The sequence below is a fragment of the Hippoglossus stenolepis genome, chromosome 23, assembly GCF_022539355.2.
Source record: "Hippoglossus stenolepis isolate QCI-W04-F060 chromosome 23, HSTE1.2, whole genome shotgun sequence".
NCBI lineage: Eukaryota > Metazoa > Chordata > Actinopteri > Pleuronectiformes > Pleuronectidae > Hippoglossus > Hippoglossus stenolepis.
The window spans coordinates 16203277-16218236 of NC_061505.1; the positions used below are offsets into that span (position 1 = coordinate 16203277).

At 42.1% G+C, this 14960-nt stretch overlaps 1 protein-coding gene and 1 non-coding gene across 2 annotated transcripts; both read right to left on the reverse strand.

Moving 5' to 3' along the window:
• Window positions 1-6940: 6940 nt before the first annotated feature.
• On the reverse strand, window positions 6941-13962 carry eif4a1a (eukaryotic translation initiation factor 4A1A). Its single transcript, XM_035148786.2, has 11 exons — window positions 13846-13962; window positions 12454-12496; window positions 12137-12269; window positions 11774-11913; window positions 11170-11338; window positions 10027-10136; window positions 9669-9812; window positions 9418-9555; window positions 8814-8903; window positions 8200-8279; window positions 6941-7728 (listed from the first exon to the last, which is right to left on the reverse strand). Exons 1-11 carry the CDS (start codon window positions 13866-13868, stop codon window positions 7584-7586), a joined length of 1215 nt encoding a protein of 404 aa, XP_035004677.1. The 5' UTR covers window positions 13869-13962; the 3' UTR covers window positions 6941-7583.
• Window positions 10900-11038, reverse strand: LOC118103092. Its single transcript, XR_004694819.1, has one exon. It is a non-coding gene; the product is annotated as a small nucleolar RNA SNORD10 (small nucleolar RNA).
• Window positions 13963-14960: the final 998 nt, after the last annotated feature.

Below are 14960 nucleotides of genomic sequence, written 5' to 3' on the forward strand. Positions count from 1 at the left end.
CGTCAAATCATAATATACAGTCCTCAAATTTTTTTTAGAGAGAAACCCAACAGTTCTCACAATGAGCAGCACTTTGTCGACTGTGGAGAGTAAAAAAAACTCCCTCAATAACTGGAAGACACCTCGAGAACCAGACTCAATGTGGGCAGCCATCTGCCTCGACCGGTTGGGGTGAGCAGGGGAAAATGGGGAGGAGAGGAGAGATGGGTGGAAAAGAGGGGAGAGAAGAGAGAGAGAGGGATATAGGGGGGAGGGGGAGGAGAGAGGAGAGAGAGGAGAGAGAGACCTGGAACACTTGTGCAGCATCAGGTATCAGCTCTGACTAGTTATAATGAAAACAATAACAGTGTAAAGATACTATTGATTGTTAATGATAGCAGCGACAGTTCATATAGTAATTAAGTAATAATAGGTATTATTGTTACTAATAATAGTAATAATAATAATAATAATAGTGGTTATCCTGCAGCTCTGGAAAAAGACACATAGTTAGTGACATGTAAATAAATGAATGTGGGGGCAGAGAGAGACAGAGAGAAGGAGAGAAGTGCTCAGTGCATGATGGGAGTTCCCCCAGCAGTCTAGACCTACAGTACCATAACTATGGGATGGTTCAGGACTCACCTGATCCAGAACTAACTATAGGCTTTATCAAAAAGGTTCATGTTTTAAGTTTAACCTTAAATGTAGAGATGGTGTCTGCCTCCCGAACCCAGAGTGGGAGCTGGTTCCACAGGAGAGGAGCCTGGAAGCTGAAGACCCTACCTCCCATTCTGCTCTGACAGACTCTAGGAACCACAAGGGAGCTGTGCTTTGGGAGCAAAGTGATCTATTTGGACAATATGGTGTTATGAGCTCTTTGATATATGAAGGGGCTTGATTGTTAAGGGCTTTATATGTGAGGAGCAGGAGCTTGAATTCTATTCATATGACAAGTCAGTCTTAGCTTTCAATCATGAAGTTTCACCCCATCGTTGTAGCAACTTGTGCTTGTACATACATCAGTGTGATTACAACTACCTAAAATGACAAAAAACATCTTTGAGAAAAATGTGTGTTAGTTTGGTCCTTGAGATCCCGTTTTACTGGAGAGGGAGATGATGGATTTGAGCCTGGCATACTCCACTGCCCGAGCAGACAAGGGTTGAAGAACGAGTTGACTCGTTCAGTTCAATTCAAAGTAACTGAGCATGTCATTAATTACATTTTCTCCCTAAGCTAACCACTCAAAGGGCCTCATAACGTCTTTAAGAGATTCCTGAAGTTTAAGTAATTAGAGATTCATCAGGCTCCATAGATAAGACCCCAAAATGAACAATGTAAGCATACTACTTGATCACTATCACCAAATTATTTAAAAAGCATTTGTATAGGAACAATTCTGTCCCAAGCTTTTTGATCCATATTCTTATTTGATCTCGGTGAGAATCGATCTATACGTACAATTTTGTACACGTACATACACACATACCCTGTAACATGTGTTTCCTGTGGTCCGTGGACAGTTCTGAGTGCGTACGTCACACCTGGCGTTAAAATGTGGCCCCATATGAGTCTCGTGATTAGATCTCTGATAACATCTCACTTCCCCACCATATATATCAATAAAAAACGTACATAATTTCTATTCACAATGAAGCAATGCATGGTAGGAAATCAAAATATCCCAGACAACCTGTTGCCTGTTGCTGCAGTTTAAATGACGCCTCAGGCACTGCTATGTGTATGTACATCCACTTACACAGAGAGGACGTCAGTAAAGTAGGCGGTCCTTAAATGGGGCCCTGACCACCTCCGCATGTGGTCTGGCGTGATCAGATCACTATCTACTCTGAGTGCGTTCACACCTGTACTTAGAGCTGTCCACTTGTGATCGAATCACAAAAACCACATGCTAATACCAGGGGCGTATAGGGGGTCCCACACACGGGGGGGGAAACAATACTCAGCTTTGGTGACTTCATCGGTGCACAGGGGAGTTTTATATATATATAAAATATCTCTTCCACCAGGAAAGAGAACAGAAAGATGTAGATGTTCAAGTAGAGTGCAGGGAGCTATAGGAGAAACTTTCAGTGAACGCACCTGTGTGTAAAAGTCCCTGCATGCCACTGTACTATGGGACAAATAAAAAATATGACTTATTTTGCTTATATTTAGGGTAAAAATCACACAACATTGGTTGTACTATCACAACAGGAGACAAAAGGCAGATGTTGGTAGTAGTTAGTGGGCTGTTTGCCAAGTGGGAAAGAGGTTTGAATCCAGCAGTTCTCATCAATCCCTTTAAACAACGTATAAACCCAATGTGACCATTGTCTGCCGTCTGGTAACTATCTAGCAGCAAACAGCACCCCCCCTAACTTCATCTGTTAGCTGTATCAGCTTTATGAACTGGAACTGAGGCGGAGTATCTGTCTTTTTTTTCGGCTCCCAGTAGCTAAAAACTATTGAATCCATCTTTAACCTAATTATGCCATAATATCTCCTGCTGATTCAAATGCAGACCCAGTCAGCTTGTCAGGGCATCAAGTCACATGACTTCTATTAGTGTTAAAGAAGTCTGACCTTGACATGCCATTATAGTTTTTCATTCACAATACCCACAAAATAATGAGTTTTCAGATTTTATGAAACCCACTGAGGGAAAAAAGTGTTTGATGGAAAGGAGGGGAAATCTGAATGAACAGAAATTAAGTGGATGAAATAAGAAGAAGTAAGGAGAGCAGCGGAGTGGGGGTGGGGTATAGATTATAGGGTGAGAACGAAGCAGTGAAGACAGGCAAATAAAAACCACAAAATGAAGGAAGAAAGGGAGACTGAGATGGAGAGGGAGTACAAGGGAGGAGGAGGAGGAGGGATGAAAGGATGAAGGGATGGATGATGGAGGGGTGGGGTGTGAGGGTTCTGTGCAGGAGGGTGGTTTTGGGTGACAGGCCTCATTGAATAGACCTCTATTCTCCCCTCTGCTAGCTTCTCTTCTCATGCAAAACAGGCCTGTTCAGCCTCCCAGCCATCCGTCACACAACAGAAAGACCATGGCAGGCCCTTTACGAGGCTCACATTCGCATTATCCCCACCCCCTCTCCACCCCACCATCTCTCAACCCTACTATCCGGCACCCAATGGGGGGTGGAGTGGGTAACAGGAGTATGCATGTGTGTTGGGCAGTTGGGGGATGGTCGTGGGGTATCTTCGCCACAGAAAGTGCCTTTGGAGGACAGGCCACCTAGGCTGAGATGGGACAAAAAAAAGCAGAAAGACATAACATGTTTTGAGGCTGATGGACATCATATTGGGACACCAGGGAGGTTAGGAGAGGTTAACCTGCCTGGGATGTGGCTGTGTGTGTGTGTGTGTGTGGGTGTGAGAGAGAGAGAGAGATGTGTTATTCATGCATGTTGGTGCAGGGTCCATATTCATATTTACTGTGCATGCAGGGGTAAATGTGTGTTACATAAAGAAGATATGTCACTTAAAAAAACTGGTGTGGTAGATTTAATTTAAAATGAATAAAATGGACATTTAATGTGTCATTCAGACCTTAACTGTAGACTTTCTGGTGGAATGAGATAAACTCCCAAAAGTGTGTCTAGTGACCAGTAGACACTGTTGATCATATATATATATATATATATGTATATATATACACACAGCACCATCCCTGTTGTAAAGCCTGTGGGTGGCAGCCCCATCTCAGCTGCAGAGACGAGAAGACTGAGGGAAGGACGAATGCAGCCGAATAAGAGCTTCTTAAAGGAAATCTGTTCCACGGTGCAAGTGACGTGAGACTGAGATGACGGTTCACCTTTCATCACGACTCTAACAAGACAATCCACAGGCATCATTTACAAGATGTTCTTCAGATTATTGATTTACGGTCAGCGTGCCAGCATGTCAGTAACAAGCCAGTTCTTCGTCACACTCATTTTACCCCATGTTCTTGAGCACCAACTGATCAAAGAATGTGAAAATGCAATTCAAAATGTCACTTACTGTGAACTTGATGGCTTGTCACATTCTTCGTCACCACTAACCCTTTAAAAGTACAGAACATGAACTGAAAGGGACAGGATTTGGGCTTCATGACCCCTGTGAAAAAGAGAAACATGACATTAAACTAGTGAATCTGATTGTGGCCAGATTTGGCTTTAGAAAATATTTATGTGCTATTTTACAAGTATGTGAGTATCCAGCTGTGTCTCGGAGATTAGAGCAGATACACCGAACTCCAAATTGTCCCTGGTGGCTGTGCCAGCAGCGTGTGACTGGGATGTGTCAGTTGTAGAAAGCACTGTACGAATGTGTGTGAATTTTACTTGATTCTGCAAAACCCTAGATTCAATATCATGGTTTGGAGTTTGACTGTTGTAAAATATTGTTTTTTATACAATACCATGGACGACAAGGTCAGGATACAATGTGGTTAGGGACAAAAAGAAACTCTCTGCCTCTTCAAAAAGGACATTACTTTGAGTGGTTTTCAGTGGCACTGGATTTAAACTGGGACCTGTGGGATTTGTGTCATTACACAGTCGTCTCGCTGTGATTTAAGAGGACATTACCTTGACTTATATTGATTTCATATCAAACATTCAAATAAAATGTGATTAAAATTACAACGAAGTAAAGGAAAGTGGAGCTCTTTATTATAAAGACATATAAACATGACAATAGAATACAAATTAAGAATTTAAAATAAAAAACAAATCAAATACAATTACTATTATTTTTCACGTGCGGCATTACATTTCAAAAATAAAAGCGGTAATTGTATTCAGCCCATGGTCAACATCTGGCAGAGTCTCATGATAAATACTAAAGCCATCAAAGTAAATGACAGAAAATACTAAATCCTTCACATTTATACCAAAGTTCTGCCTGACTTAAAGTCCATGGTGAAAGGAGATCACACAGTGAACCAACTTGAAAGACAAGGAGGACAGGAGCAGCACAAAGAGGAAGACAGATGTTCATGTTACAAGATCAACACCAGATCTGATATGTCAAAGTCCGGCATGATAATAAAACAAAACAGATTCACGGACTCAGACGTGATGAGGCGCTCTGTGCCGTCAGTAGGTCCTGGCAGGAAGAAGAGAATCATTTGTGTTGTCTGCTCCTCCAATCCGCCCATGTGATCATATACATGTATGTTACTGTTTGAAGACAGAGAATGCTCTGGTTTGCCAACTGTTGGTAACGTGCTCTGAATCCTTCGGAATGATTTTCCACCTACCGTGCAGTCACACGTTCTCAGACTGTGATGCCCCCGGTTGACTTAAGAAAGAACAATGTTTCCCTCTAGTGGAGGAAACAAGTTAAAACATTCCCATTTTGCCAATGCATTTGCTTGAAATTTGTTGAACCTCATGATGTGCAGCTACAGACCAAATGCTGTTATATTACAAATATATGCTAAGATGTATCAAAACGTTCTGTTTACAGTGTATGCATCAACTATGGTGTGAAATGTTCTGTATTTTGTCTCTCGAACTAAATATGTAATGAATCAATAATTAAAATCATGAGCTGATGGCTCCATGTTTATGTAATATATTATAAATCTATTTGTTTAAATGTGTTTCCAGTTCGAGGTTTTCTTGCAGTTGTTGTGATGTCAAGAGGTTATCAGTTGTACACTAAAGCTCAGATTGGAATAACTTTTATTAAGTGAACTAAACCAGATCCTAGTCCTATGCTAATGTTGTCTGGAAATGTTCTCTATTAAGCTCTTGATCAGGAACACCACACTAACACTGCGTAGTTCCTGCCTTTTGATCGCCAATAGCCTCAGTTCTGCAACAATTATTGGACTGACATTCAAAGCATGGTTGATTTTATGATATTAAGTATAAAAGTGTAACAAAAACATTTCGCACAATCAACCTGGACTATTAAAACAAGGCAGGTTGGCTCCATGGATTCATGCTGGTGACTTCATCTGCAGCTTCTTCAGAAATCCACATCCTTCAGGCCAGGCTGTTTTTCAGTCTTCAACTGTCCAGTGTTGGTGAGCCGGTCTCGGTGGACTCACTTCTGTTTTTGGCTGACCGGGGCGGAGCCTGACACGTTCTACAGTTGACAAAAATCACCAAGCTGATCCAAATAACACATTGAACCACAACCTGATAAGTAGGTACACTTGCTAGCCTGTCAAAATCTGTAGTTGAACCAACTGTAATGCTCAAGTTTCAGGGCAGCAGGCCTCACGCATAAATACAACCCAGAGCCTCAGTTACCTTCAAGATTGTGAGAAACCATTAATTTGGCTACCAACCTTTCAACACAAGATTTGGCCCAAAGAGCTTTCATGCTATTCAACAATTCAGAGGCCAGTTTACACTGTTAAGGAGAAACCTTTATTTTTAAGACCATTAAAATAAATACTATACAGAATCCAATGTAAAAAAAACTTAATACACGGTTTCTGTCTCAAAAAGGTCAACAACTCCATATATTCATCTTAAAAAATAGCACTGACCGTACACCCCCAAAACACAATGCTTCTCCTAAACCAGACACCACAGCCCATGATGACAAGCGTAGGAGAGGGAGGGAGAGAAATCTCCATATACACTCAATCATGGGTAGTTTGGTCCTTTCGTTTCAGAAACCCAGCCTGCCCCCGTTTTGGCAAGGTAGGTTACAAAAATTGACCCAACCTCCATCAGTCAAATTCTGTCTCAAAATAAACAATGTTGTGAATGGAGAAAAAGATGACAATCCAGCAAGACGAGAGAGGCTATAGTCTCCACAGAACTCACCGTTGTTTTCGCTTCCAAACACTTGTGGCCGCCAGTCTTCAACTGAATGCTACTGGACAAGTGACTGTACAAGTCAAGCAGTATGTACAATAGCAAAAAAAATTATAATAAAAAAAAATACAGTCATGAAACAGCGTTAAAAGGATCAAAATGGTAAACAACTCATTCATGAATGATTTTACTATACAGGTCTTTTTATTGAATATGCCCTGTGTACTCTAGAACCCCCCAAAACCTGTTCTTAACATGACCATAGATGCTTTAAGTACACTGAAGCTTGTTTAAATACTGATTTGGTCAAATAGAGCATGTCCCATTTTCTGTACGTGTCAAGTCTAAACCCAATTTCAGTCTAGCCACCAGTCTACAAGTAACTACCAGTGCAGTACCTGGTGAAACAGTCAGGGTACAACCCACAGACATTTGACAAAAGCTGAAGTTTTCACTTTGCAAGTTACCAATTGAGACATCATTCACAGTCAGAGCAAGGATCCTTCAAGAACGCACTTGTTTTGCACTAGTGGGAACCAGTTCCAAATTTACTAATTTTGCAAAACTTCAATTTGGAAATGTTCAAATTAATGTTTAAAGTATTTAGGTGGCGATATAGAGCAACACTATGGAGAGCAGATTAAGTTGTCAGCAATTCATCCTTCCACGATGGCCAAAACTATTTCAAAAGATTAGGAAGAAGAACTGCAATCTTCCTTCCTGCAGAGTGTAGTCATGGTTCAGATCATAAAGTAATGAGGTTCAATTTCTAAAATAAGCAGGGGGTGGGGGTGGGGGGGCGGCGCAAAGGGCATGTGGACTCTTCTAGATAAGATCAGCCACATTCATGGGCATCTCCTCGACGGTGGTGTTGTAGAAGGTCTCAATGTCCCTTAGGGTTCGCTTGTCATCTTCAGTCACCATGTTGATGGCTACTCCCTTCCTGCCGAAACGACCTCCTCGTCCAATCCTGAGCGCAGGAAGTAAAAAGGACTTCATTAAGGAAGGAACATCTGGTAGTTTCAACAGCAAATGCAACTGAATAAGTCATGTGGACTCTAGAATGTTGGTTGTTTGTTTTATAAATATTGAACGTGTCACATGTCAAAGTCACAGATTTGGGCACAGTACTTCCCAGAACAATTAAGAATAAATGTGTTTGAAGCTGAAAAGGTTTGCGAGATACACATACAGACTGATGTTGTGTAATTAGTTGCAAAGATAGTCGACTTTAGGTTTGATTACCAACTTGGTAACTGGAAATAATGACCTGTCATGACAGGAACAGATAGTCCATTTGGCCTTTTATCCATGACTAGAGGCAGTGTTGCATCTTTTATAATAATTTTTAAGTTAGAAGTAGCCAATTACCTTGTTTTAAGAAACAAGGTCAAAGAAAGTGTTGCTAATTGGAATTTGATACTGGCACTCATGTTGTTACCTGTGAATGTAGTTTTCCCTGTTGGTTGGCAGGTCATAGTTGATGACTAGGGACACTTGCTGGACATCAATACCTCTGGCCTGAAGTAAAAAAAACAAAAAAAAAACAGTTACAAAGCCATTCATTCAACAAATCCCAAGTAAAAACTCTTGTTTTAGGCCGTCTTTCACATTATATGGGCTATTTTAGTTGTTTAACCGGACAGTGGCGTTATTGTCCAAATTAATACATTCTGTTTTAGAAAAATTTGTCTGGCTTAATTTAAAATACAGATAGATTACTATTAAAAGTTAAGCACATTCTAAAAAGTGTGATCTGCCAATTAGTAGTGAGTCAGGGATTTGAGCCCAGCCACTGTGGAGGGCAGATGAGTTTCTCTACCATGGAACATTCTATCCTTCACCAACACTACAGTTGGGAGGAGAGGGATCCTGGACTGAATTCAGCCTTAATCTTAAAAGCAAACATGCTAGTCTAGGTATTACTTAAGGTGGACTGTGCACCCCCCAAAGGGAGAGTCATGACACAAGCTCAAGATGTCTTCCAAGCATATACTTTTGTGAAAACTTCTTATGATTTGACCAGTATTGACGGAGCCTGTTTCTTATACATACCAGCAGGTCAGTGGTGATAAGGACTCGACTGGAGCCAGAGCGGAACTCCCTCATGATCAAGTCTCTCTCCTTCTGGTCCATGTCACCGTGCTGAGACACAAGATGGCACAATACAGGTTGAGACGTCAAAATGAGATGAAGACAAACTTTAGTAATCTCAAATGTACACAGTGCTTGTCTCCTATGCTAATAATATCATCTAATGTGTGTTGTGCACAGCAGAAAATATAACTGAAGGCCGTGAAAATTAAGTCTTTTTGACATCAAACCAGCAACAGTACAACTTCCACAAGATGCAAAATCTGTAGAATGCCAGGCTGTGAAAACAGCAATTGAAGGGAAACTTTTTTGTTGCATGCTCTTGCATTTTTTCCCCCCGGGACAAGGATAAACAAAACCAGACACGCCACCTCTGTGTACAACACATACACGCAAGCAGCAGATCAGCAATGGAGGCCAAGCCAGAGAAAACATATTTACAAATCCAAGTGGTAATTACACCATACTAATTGTATTGTTTTGAATATTTGAATTATATTAGACTTCTGAAATGTGTTCCAACAGCACTAAAGTGAATGTAGAAATGCCAAGTAGAGGCTCTTACCAGAGCAGACACAGTGAAGTCTCTGGCATGCATCTTCTCAGTGAGCCAGTCTACTTTCCTCCTTGTGTTGATGAAGATGACAGCTTGTGTGATGGTCAGGGTTTCGTACAGGTCACACAGTGTGTCCAGCTTCCACTCCTAAGGAACAACATCACATCCCACAGTTCAAAAAAGCTCTTTTCTGTACACAGCAGATCCTCAAAGCTTCATGTATATTGCAGAGCTTGCATACAGGAAAGAAGTTTCTTCACCTCTTTCTCCACATTGATGTAGAACTGGCGGATACCCTCAAGGGTCAGCTCCTCTTTCTTCACCAGGATTCGGACAGGCTCACGCATGAATTTCTTTGTGACCTCCAAAACATCAGTTGGCATGGTGGCCGACAGAAGGACAACCTGCAAAACAAAACCGACAGGGGGCTGATTAAATCCAGATTTGGCTCAACTCAAACGAAAAATATCGTGCGACTTAGCCAGCCTGAACGACGGGTACAGAGAGGGCAAGTGATTTTGTTTTGCCTGCCTCTTAGACAGGAAGACTGGGAATTTTGTTTTGGTGGTCCACCAGCAGCCGAGTGCTTTAAATGATTGTGGGTTTTTCTGGTCTTACCTGCGTGTTGCTTGAAAGTTTCTGGAAAATCTCATAGATCTGGTCCTTAAATCCTCGACTAAGCATCTCATCAGCCTCATCCAGCACAAACATTTTGATGTGCTTCGAAGCTGCAAAAAAATAAATGCAACACGTTTCATTAATGTGCCTGTATACTTCTGGCTATGACTGCAATCAATCTAATGTGTATACTGCCAAATCACATTATCTCAAGACAATATATATTGTATGACAACAGTAAAACATTTCACATGTTGTAATTCTGTGTCACATATCAATCTGTACAGCAGTATTTTGCAACATTTGGATGTAGATTTGCGTTAAATAGAGAAACTTAGCATGAAGGCGAATGACAGAACAGGGAGACTGCAATCAGCTAAGATAAGGAGAGATGTAGTTTGGGCCATGTGGCTTCATAAGACCAGTTTGTAGTCTTTCACCATTTCCTTAAGGAAATGTCGGAGTGCTACCCGAGGCTGGGCAGTGACCAGTTATATCACCCTATAGCTTGGGCTGGTGCCAGGACTGAGTTCAGCGAGTTTCATTCTCAGTGTTGATTGGCTGTATCAAATATTTCAACTCAAGTGTCCGACATGTTTGGGGTCTTATATTCTGCACCAAACGAGCCTTTGTATGCAATAGCAATGCACTTCACATTGAACCCATTATCCTAAAACAATGCACATGCATGACATGAGGGCACTGAACAGTACCTGCAATCAGAAACCTATCCTCCCCTTCTGCCCCACAGTTCATACAATGTGGTCCCATGTGCAAAAACCATGTGTAGAACTATTGCATTTCCTTTTGCGATGGTTTGAGAATTTTTTAGTTAATAAAACTCATGTTAACATGAGCTACTGTGAATGTGGCTGTATTCAGAAGTTAAGTGTGATCATGTCTCTGAATCCCTGCTGCACTGAGGATTCAAGCCTGCAGAACGCCGACAAGAGCCACAACACAACAGCGGTTAACAGAATCATATGACACGCATGGGTTTCATCACTATACAGCATTTCTGATTCTCTCAAGTAGTGTAGCAGTATGCATAGGGGCTGAAGAAAAACATAATCTGAAATGCACTAAACTGGAGTACAGGATCCAGAAACCATTTACCATCATTGGTTGTTATTTACGACTTACACAGGTTTTTGCGAGTTAACATGTCGAAGACACGGCCAGGGGTTCCCACTACAATGTGAGGGGCTTCAGCCTGCAGCTTCTGGACTTCACTGCGAATGTTGGTCCCTCCGATACAGGCATAGCAACCGGCTCCCATGTAGTCCCCCAGGGCCAGCACCACCTTCTGGATCTAGTTAAAGATGCAAGAAACAGTCTGTTGATGCATATTTTTCACAACTATGAAAAAAAAGTCAACACATTTAAAATGAACATATTATAGGTTGTATGGTGGATTTTGTCTGGGATTAATGAAATTAACCATTTGGCATGTTTGCTACAAATATCAAAACTGGTTGTAGCACAAAGTTTAACTCTAGTGAGGATCATGCTTAAATGTTGCTGTATTCAGAGGAAATGAGTTGTCATGTCTCATTTTCTGATCAAGAAAATTATAGATCATTTGGGGTAATCGGCATTGAGTGAGATGCTCACTGTTCCCTCAAGTTCTGGTAATATCATAAAGAAGCTTTTAAATATACCAAGCCTAATGATATTAAGTATCCAATCTGAACCCATGGCCAATTTCATGCAACATTAGAAAAGCGAGGTTGTGATTTGATGTTACCTGCTGAGCCAGCTCCCTAGTGGGGGCCAGGACCAGAGCCTGAGTGCATTTAAGCTCCACATCAATCTGCTGAAGGATGGATATGGCAAAGGTGGCAGTCTTACCAGTGCCAGACTGGGCCTGAGCAATCACATCATAACCTAATGGGAGGGGTGGATACAAGAAAAGGTTATGCAAGTATACACATGCCCAGTTTAACCTTAAATAACTTTTAGGGCTACCACCTAAACATAATCAACTACAAAGGTCAACTTGTTCTGTGGGTAAGTGCAATAAATAAATAAAACATTAACCAGAGACAGCAGTCCAAGTGGAAAGCACACAAAAAATGATGCATTAAATAAAAGGGTACCATCAACTTACACTTGATACAAGGCATAATGGCTCTCTGCTGAATAGCGGAAGGCTTCTCAAAACCGTAGGCATAAATTCCCCTGAGCAGGGCCTCGCACAGGTGCATGTCATCAAAACTGTCCACGATCTCATTCCAGTTGCTCTGCAGAGGTAAATCAAAGGGAAAAATACATTAACAATGCAAAATTCATTTTATAGGTTGTAATTATATGTGCATTTAACCGTAATACTTTAACCGTTCCTAGTACACTTTGGGGCTAACAAAGCTGTAAAGATCTTCTTTAGGATATCTTGACATGAATTTAGGTTTGGGTTATCAGACTCACCTCAATGATGCCATCTGGTTCCATGCCCTCTGGGCCATTGTCTCTGAAAACGAACAAACAAAGAGTCGTGGTATTAATTCGTTTGCGCTTACTTCTGTATCACACACGTAACATATCAAAACTGCAAGACAACTATTCCCAGGAATGCTGGCATCACAATGTGCTGATTGTGGAAGGAAACAACGGTGGGCCAAAATCTAGCTACGTTCCCTTTCTAATCGAACCCTGCGACACCTAAGGTGGCATCATCAATAAAAACAATCGGCAAATTCTTGATCATATTCCCAGACACGGCATGAGAACCCACGTCAAGGATTTTAGTTTAAACTCAAACATCGCCATTAACGCCGTTCTAGAAAGTAAACGCCTTTCCTGAAGTCCGCCATTTCTATTACTTCAATTCAAGATGGTCGTTCCTCCGCCGAAGGCCGTGGTCGTTGGAAGCGACTAAAATCACAAATCGCCACGTAGAAAACAATCGGCTATCCCCCAGACTGCACATTTAGCACCAAACCATGATGGATGGCGAGTTTTAAACGTGGTTTTCACACAAGGGGTGTGCCAATAATTAAGAGCTGCTCGGCTAGCATTAGCTCCAAACCGCTACATCCACTGCCAGCAGGCCCGGCTCGTTTTCACAAGACTTTTTTTATTAGCCTTGTCGGGTGAAATATGTCCGTTGAAGAGAGCAAACGTCGACACAAACCAGCAGTTCGTTCCCCGGTGGTAGCACGTCACCAACAGCAGCATACGGGGGGGTGGGGAGATGGCTTCCCCCTGGTATTTAGCGGCCTACGCTACCGGCATTGTCGGAGCCGCCGGCTAACACCGCCTCGACCATGTGCGCCTGGCCGGACAAGAAGAACAAATATCTCCGCATGGCGACCGCGATCATTCCTCCCCGTACACTGGGGGCTGTACAGACCCAACGCGACTTTTCATTGAGCGCAAGAAAAATAATGACGGAGCCATCGGGGAAAAAATGACATTGTTGAGGCCTAGTACGAGCTCCATCACGTGCTACCCAAGGCGCCGGCTGCCATTTCATCCATTTTTTTTTAAATAACGTTACGTTCAGGACAGTCGGCGGCCATTCCTGCCGTTGAAACCAACGGTTATATTATACCGTAGTAAGCAACATACTTGTACTCGGATATATGCTAACATCTACGGTTGGATGTCCCGGAGCTAGCTGGCGTGGAATGCGACCGCTTATATACTGCGACGTTAGTCCCGAGGCCTTCGCGTTAGTCGAGCACAGAACCGCCAGAACGAATCCGCTATTGTCTACATCGCGAAAAGTCTCGATAATACAGCGTAACACACCGACACTAACTGAGCTGAACACACCCGGGAACAGCGCAGCGCAACAGGTACATAAAGGTCTCTTACCTATGTTCACTTTCAGCCGACATTATTCCAAAGAAAGAAATTGCGGCAGAAATGTCTTTTATACCTTGACAACACACAAAGAAGCTCTCTCATTGCAACACACCGCCGTCATTTAAGCGAACTCCCGCCCAGCGAGACTTGTGATTGGCCGACTGGTGCGTCACATTGCAAGTAGGCGGGTCATAGCGCCTTCATGCGTGCAGGATTTGTTTCACTCGTAGCACGGCACAAGGGCGGAGTTAACATTTTGCAAGAGAAAAGTGCAAGATGTAGCCAGGTCCCTCTCGGCCGGGCGGCCCCGGGACCCTGTTTCCAGGCCCCCCCACATCAGTTGAGCCATCAGCACGGACAAAGGGCCGGTCCCCGGGGGTTACGTTTCTCTACTGGTTTACTGGGAACAATATTCCACTTTACTTTGTAGCAAATCAGAGAATGGAAAATTACAGCAGGCACATATTTCACATCAAGTGATGTAATGATGAGTCACACTCATAGATTGTGTCACACTGTTTCATGCTGGAATTCATTTAAACCACATTAATGGTCAAATACAGAAGTGCTGATAAACTCCACTAATAAAACAAGACAGTGTCAGTCATTAGGCTCGTTTCTAAACATGTTGGTGAGTATTAAAGAAGTGCCAAAGTCATTTCCATCTTTAACAATGTTTGTAAATGTTGTTTCCAGCGTCAAGGTTGAAACTAACTTATTAACTAACATCAGATCTCATCGATATCGTGTGTAACTCCCCTTTTTTTTTAAATGTTTTGTTGCTCCTTTTCCTCCTTGCGTCTTTGGTGAACAATAAAGGTTTGAAACTCCTGTCCAGATTAGGTGCTTTGGAGGGCAACCCTGTTAACACCCTGTTAACTTAATATCAAACCCCACAGTCTAAAATATGCTGTTAAATGTTACTCCTCGATATCCTTACCCTTCAAGCCTGCCAATCTTCTCAAAAAAGCTCTTGAAGCTGCTTTCAAACATAACTTTCCTCCACATTCATGCATAACATTGAGCAATCAGTGATGCAAAAAAAAAACCTTTCTGAAGGTCTGTTTCTGACTGCTCCACAGGTAAAATACGAACCTCAGGCAAGAGTTATTTTCTCTTTCTTG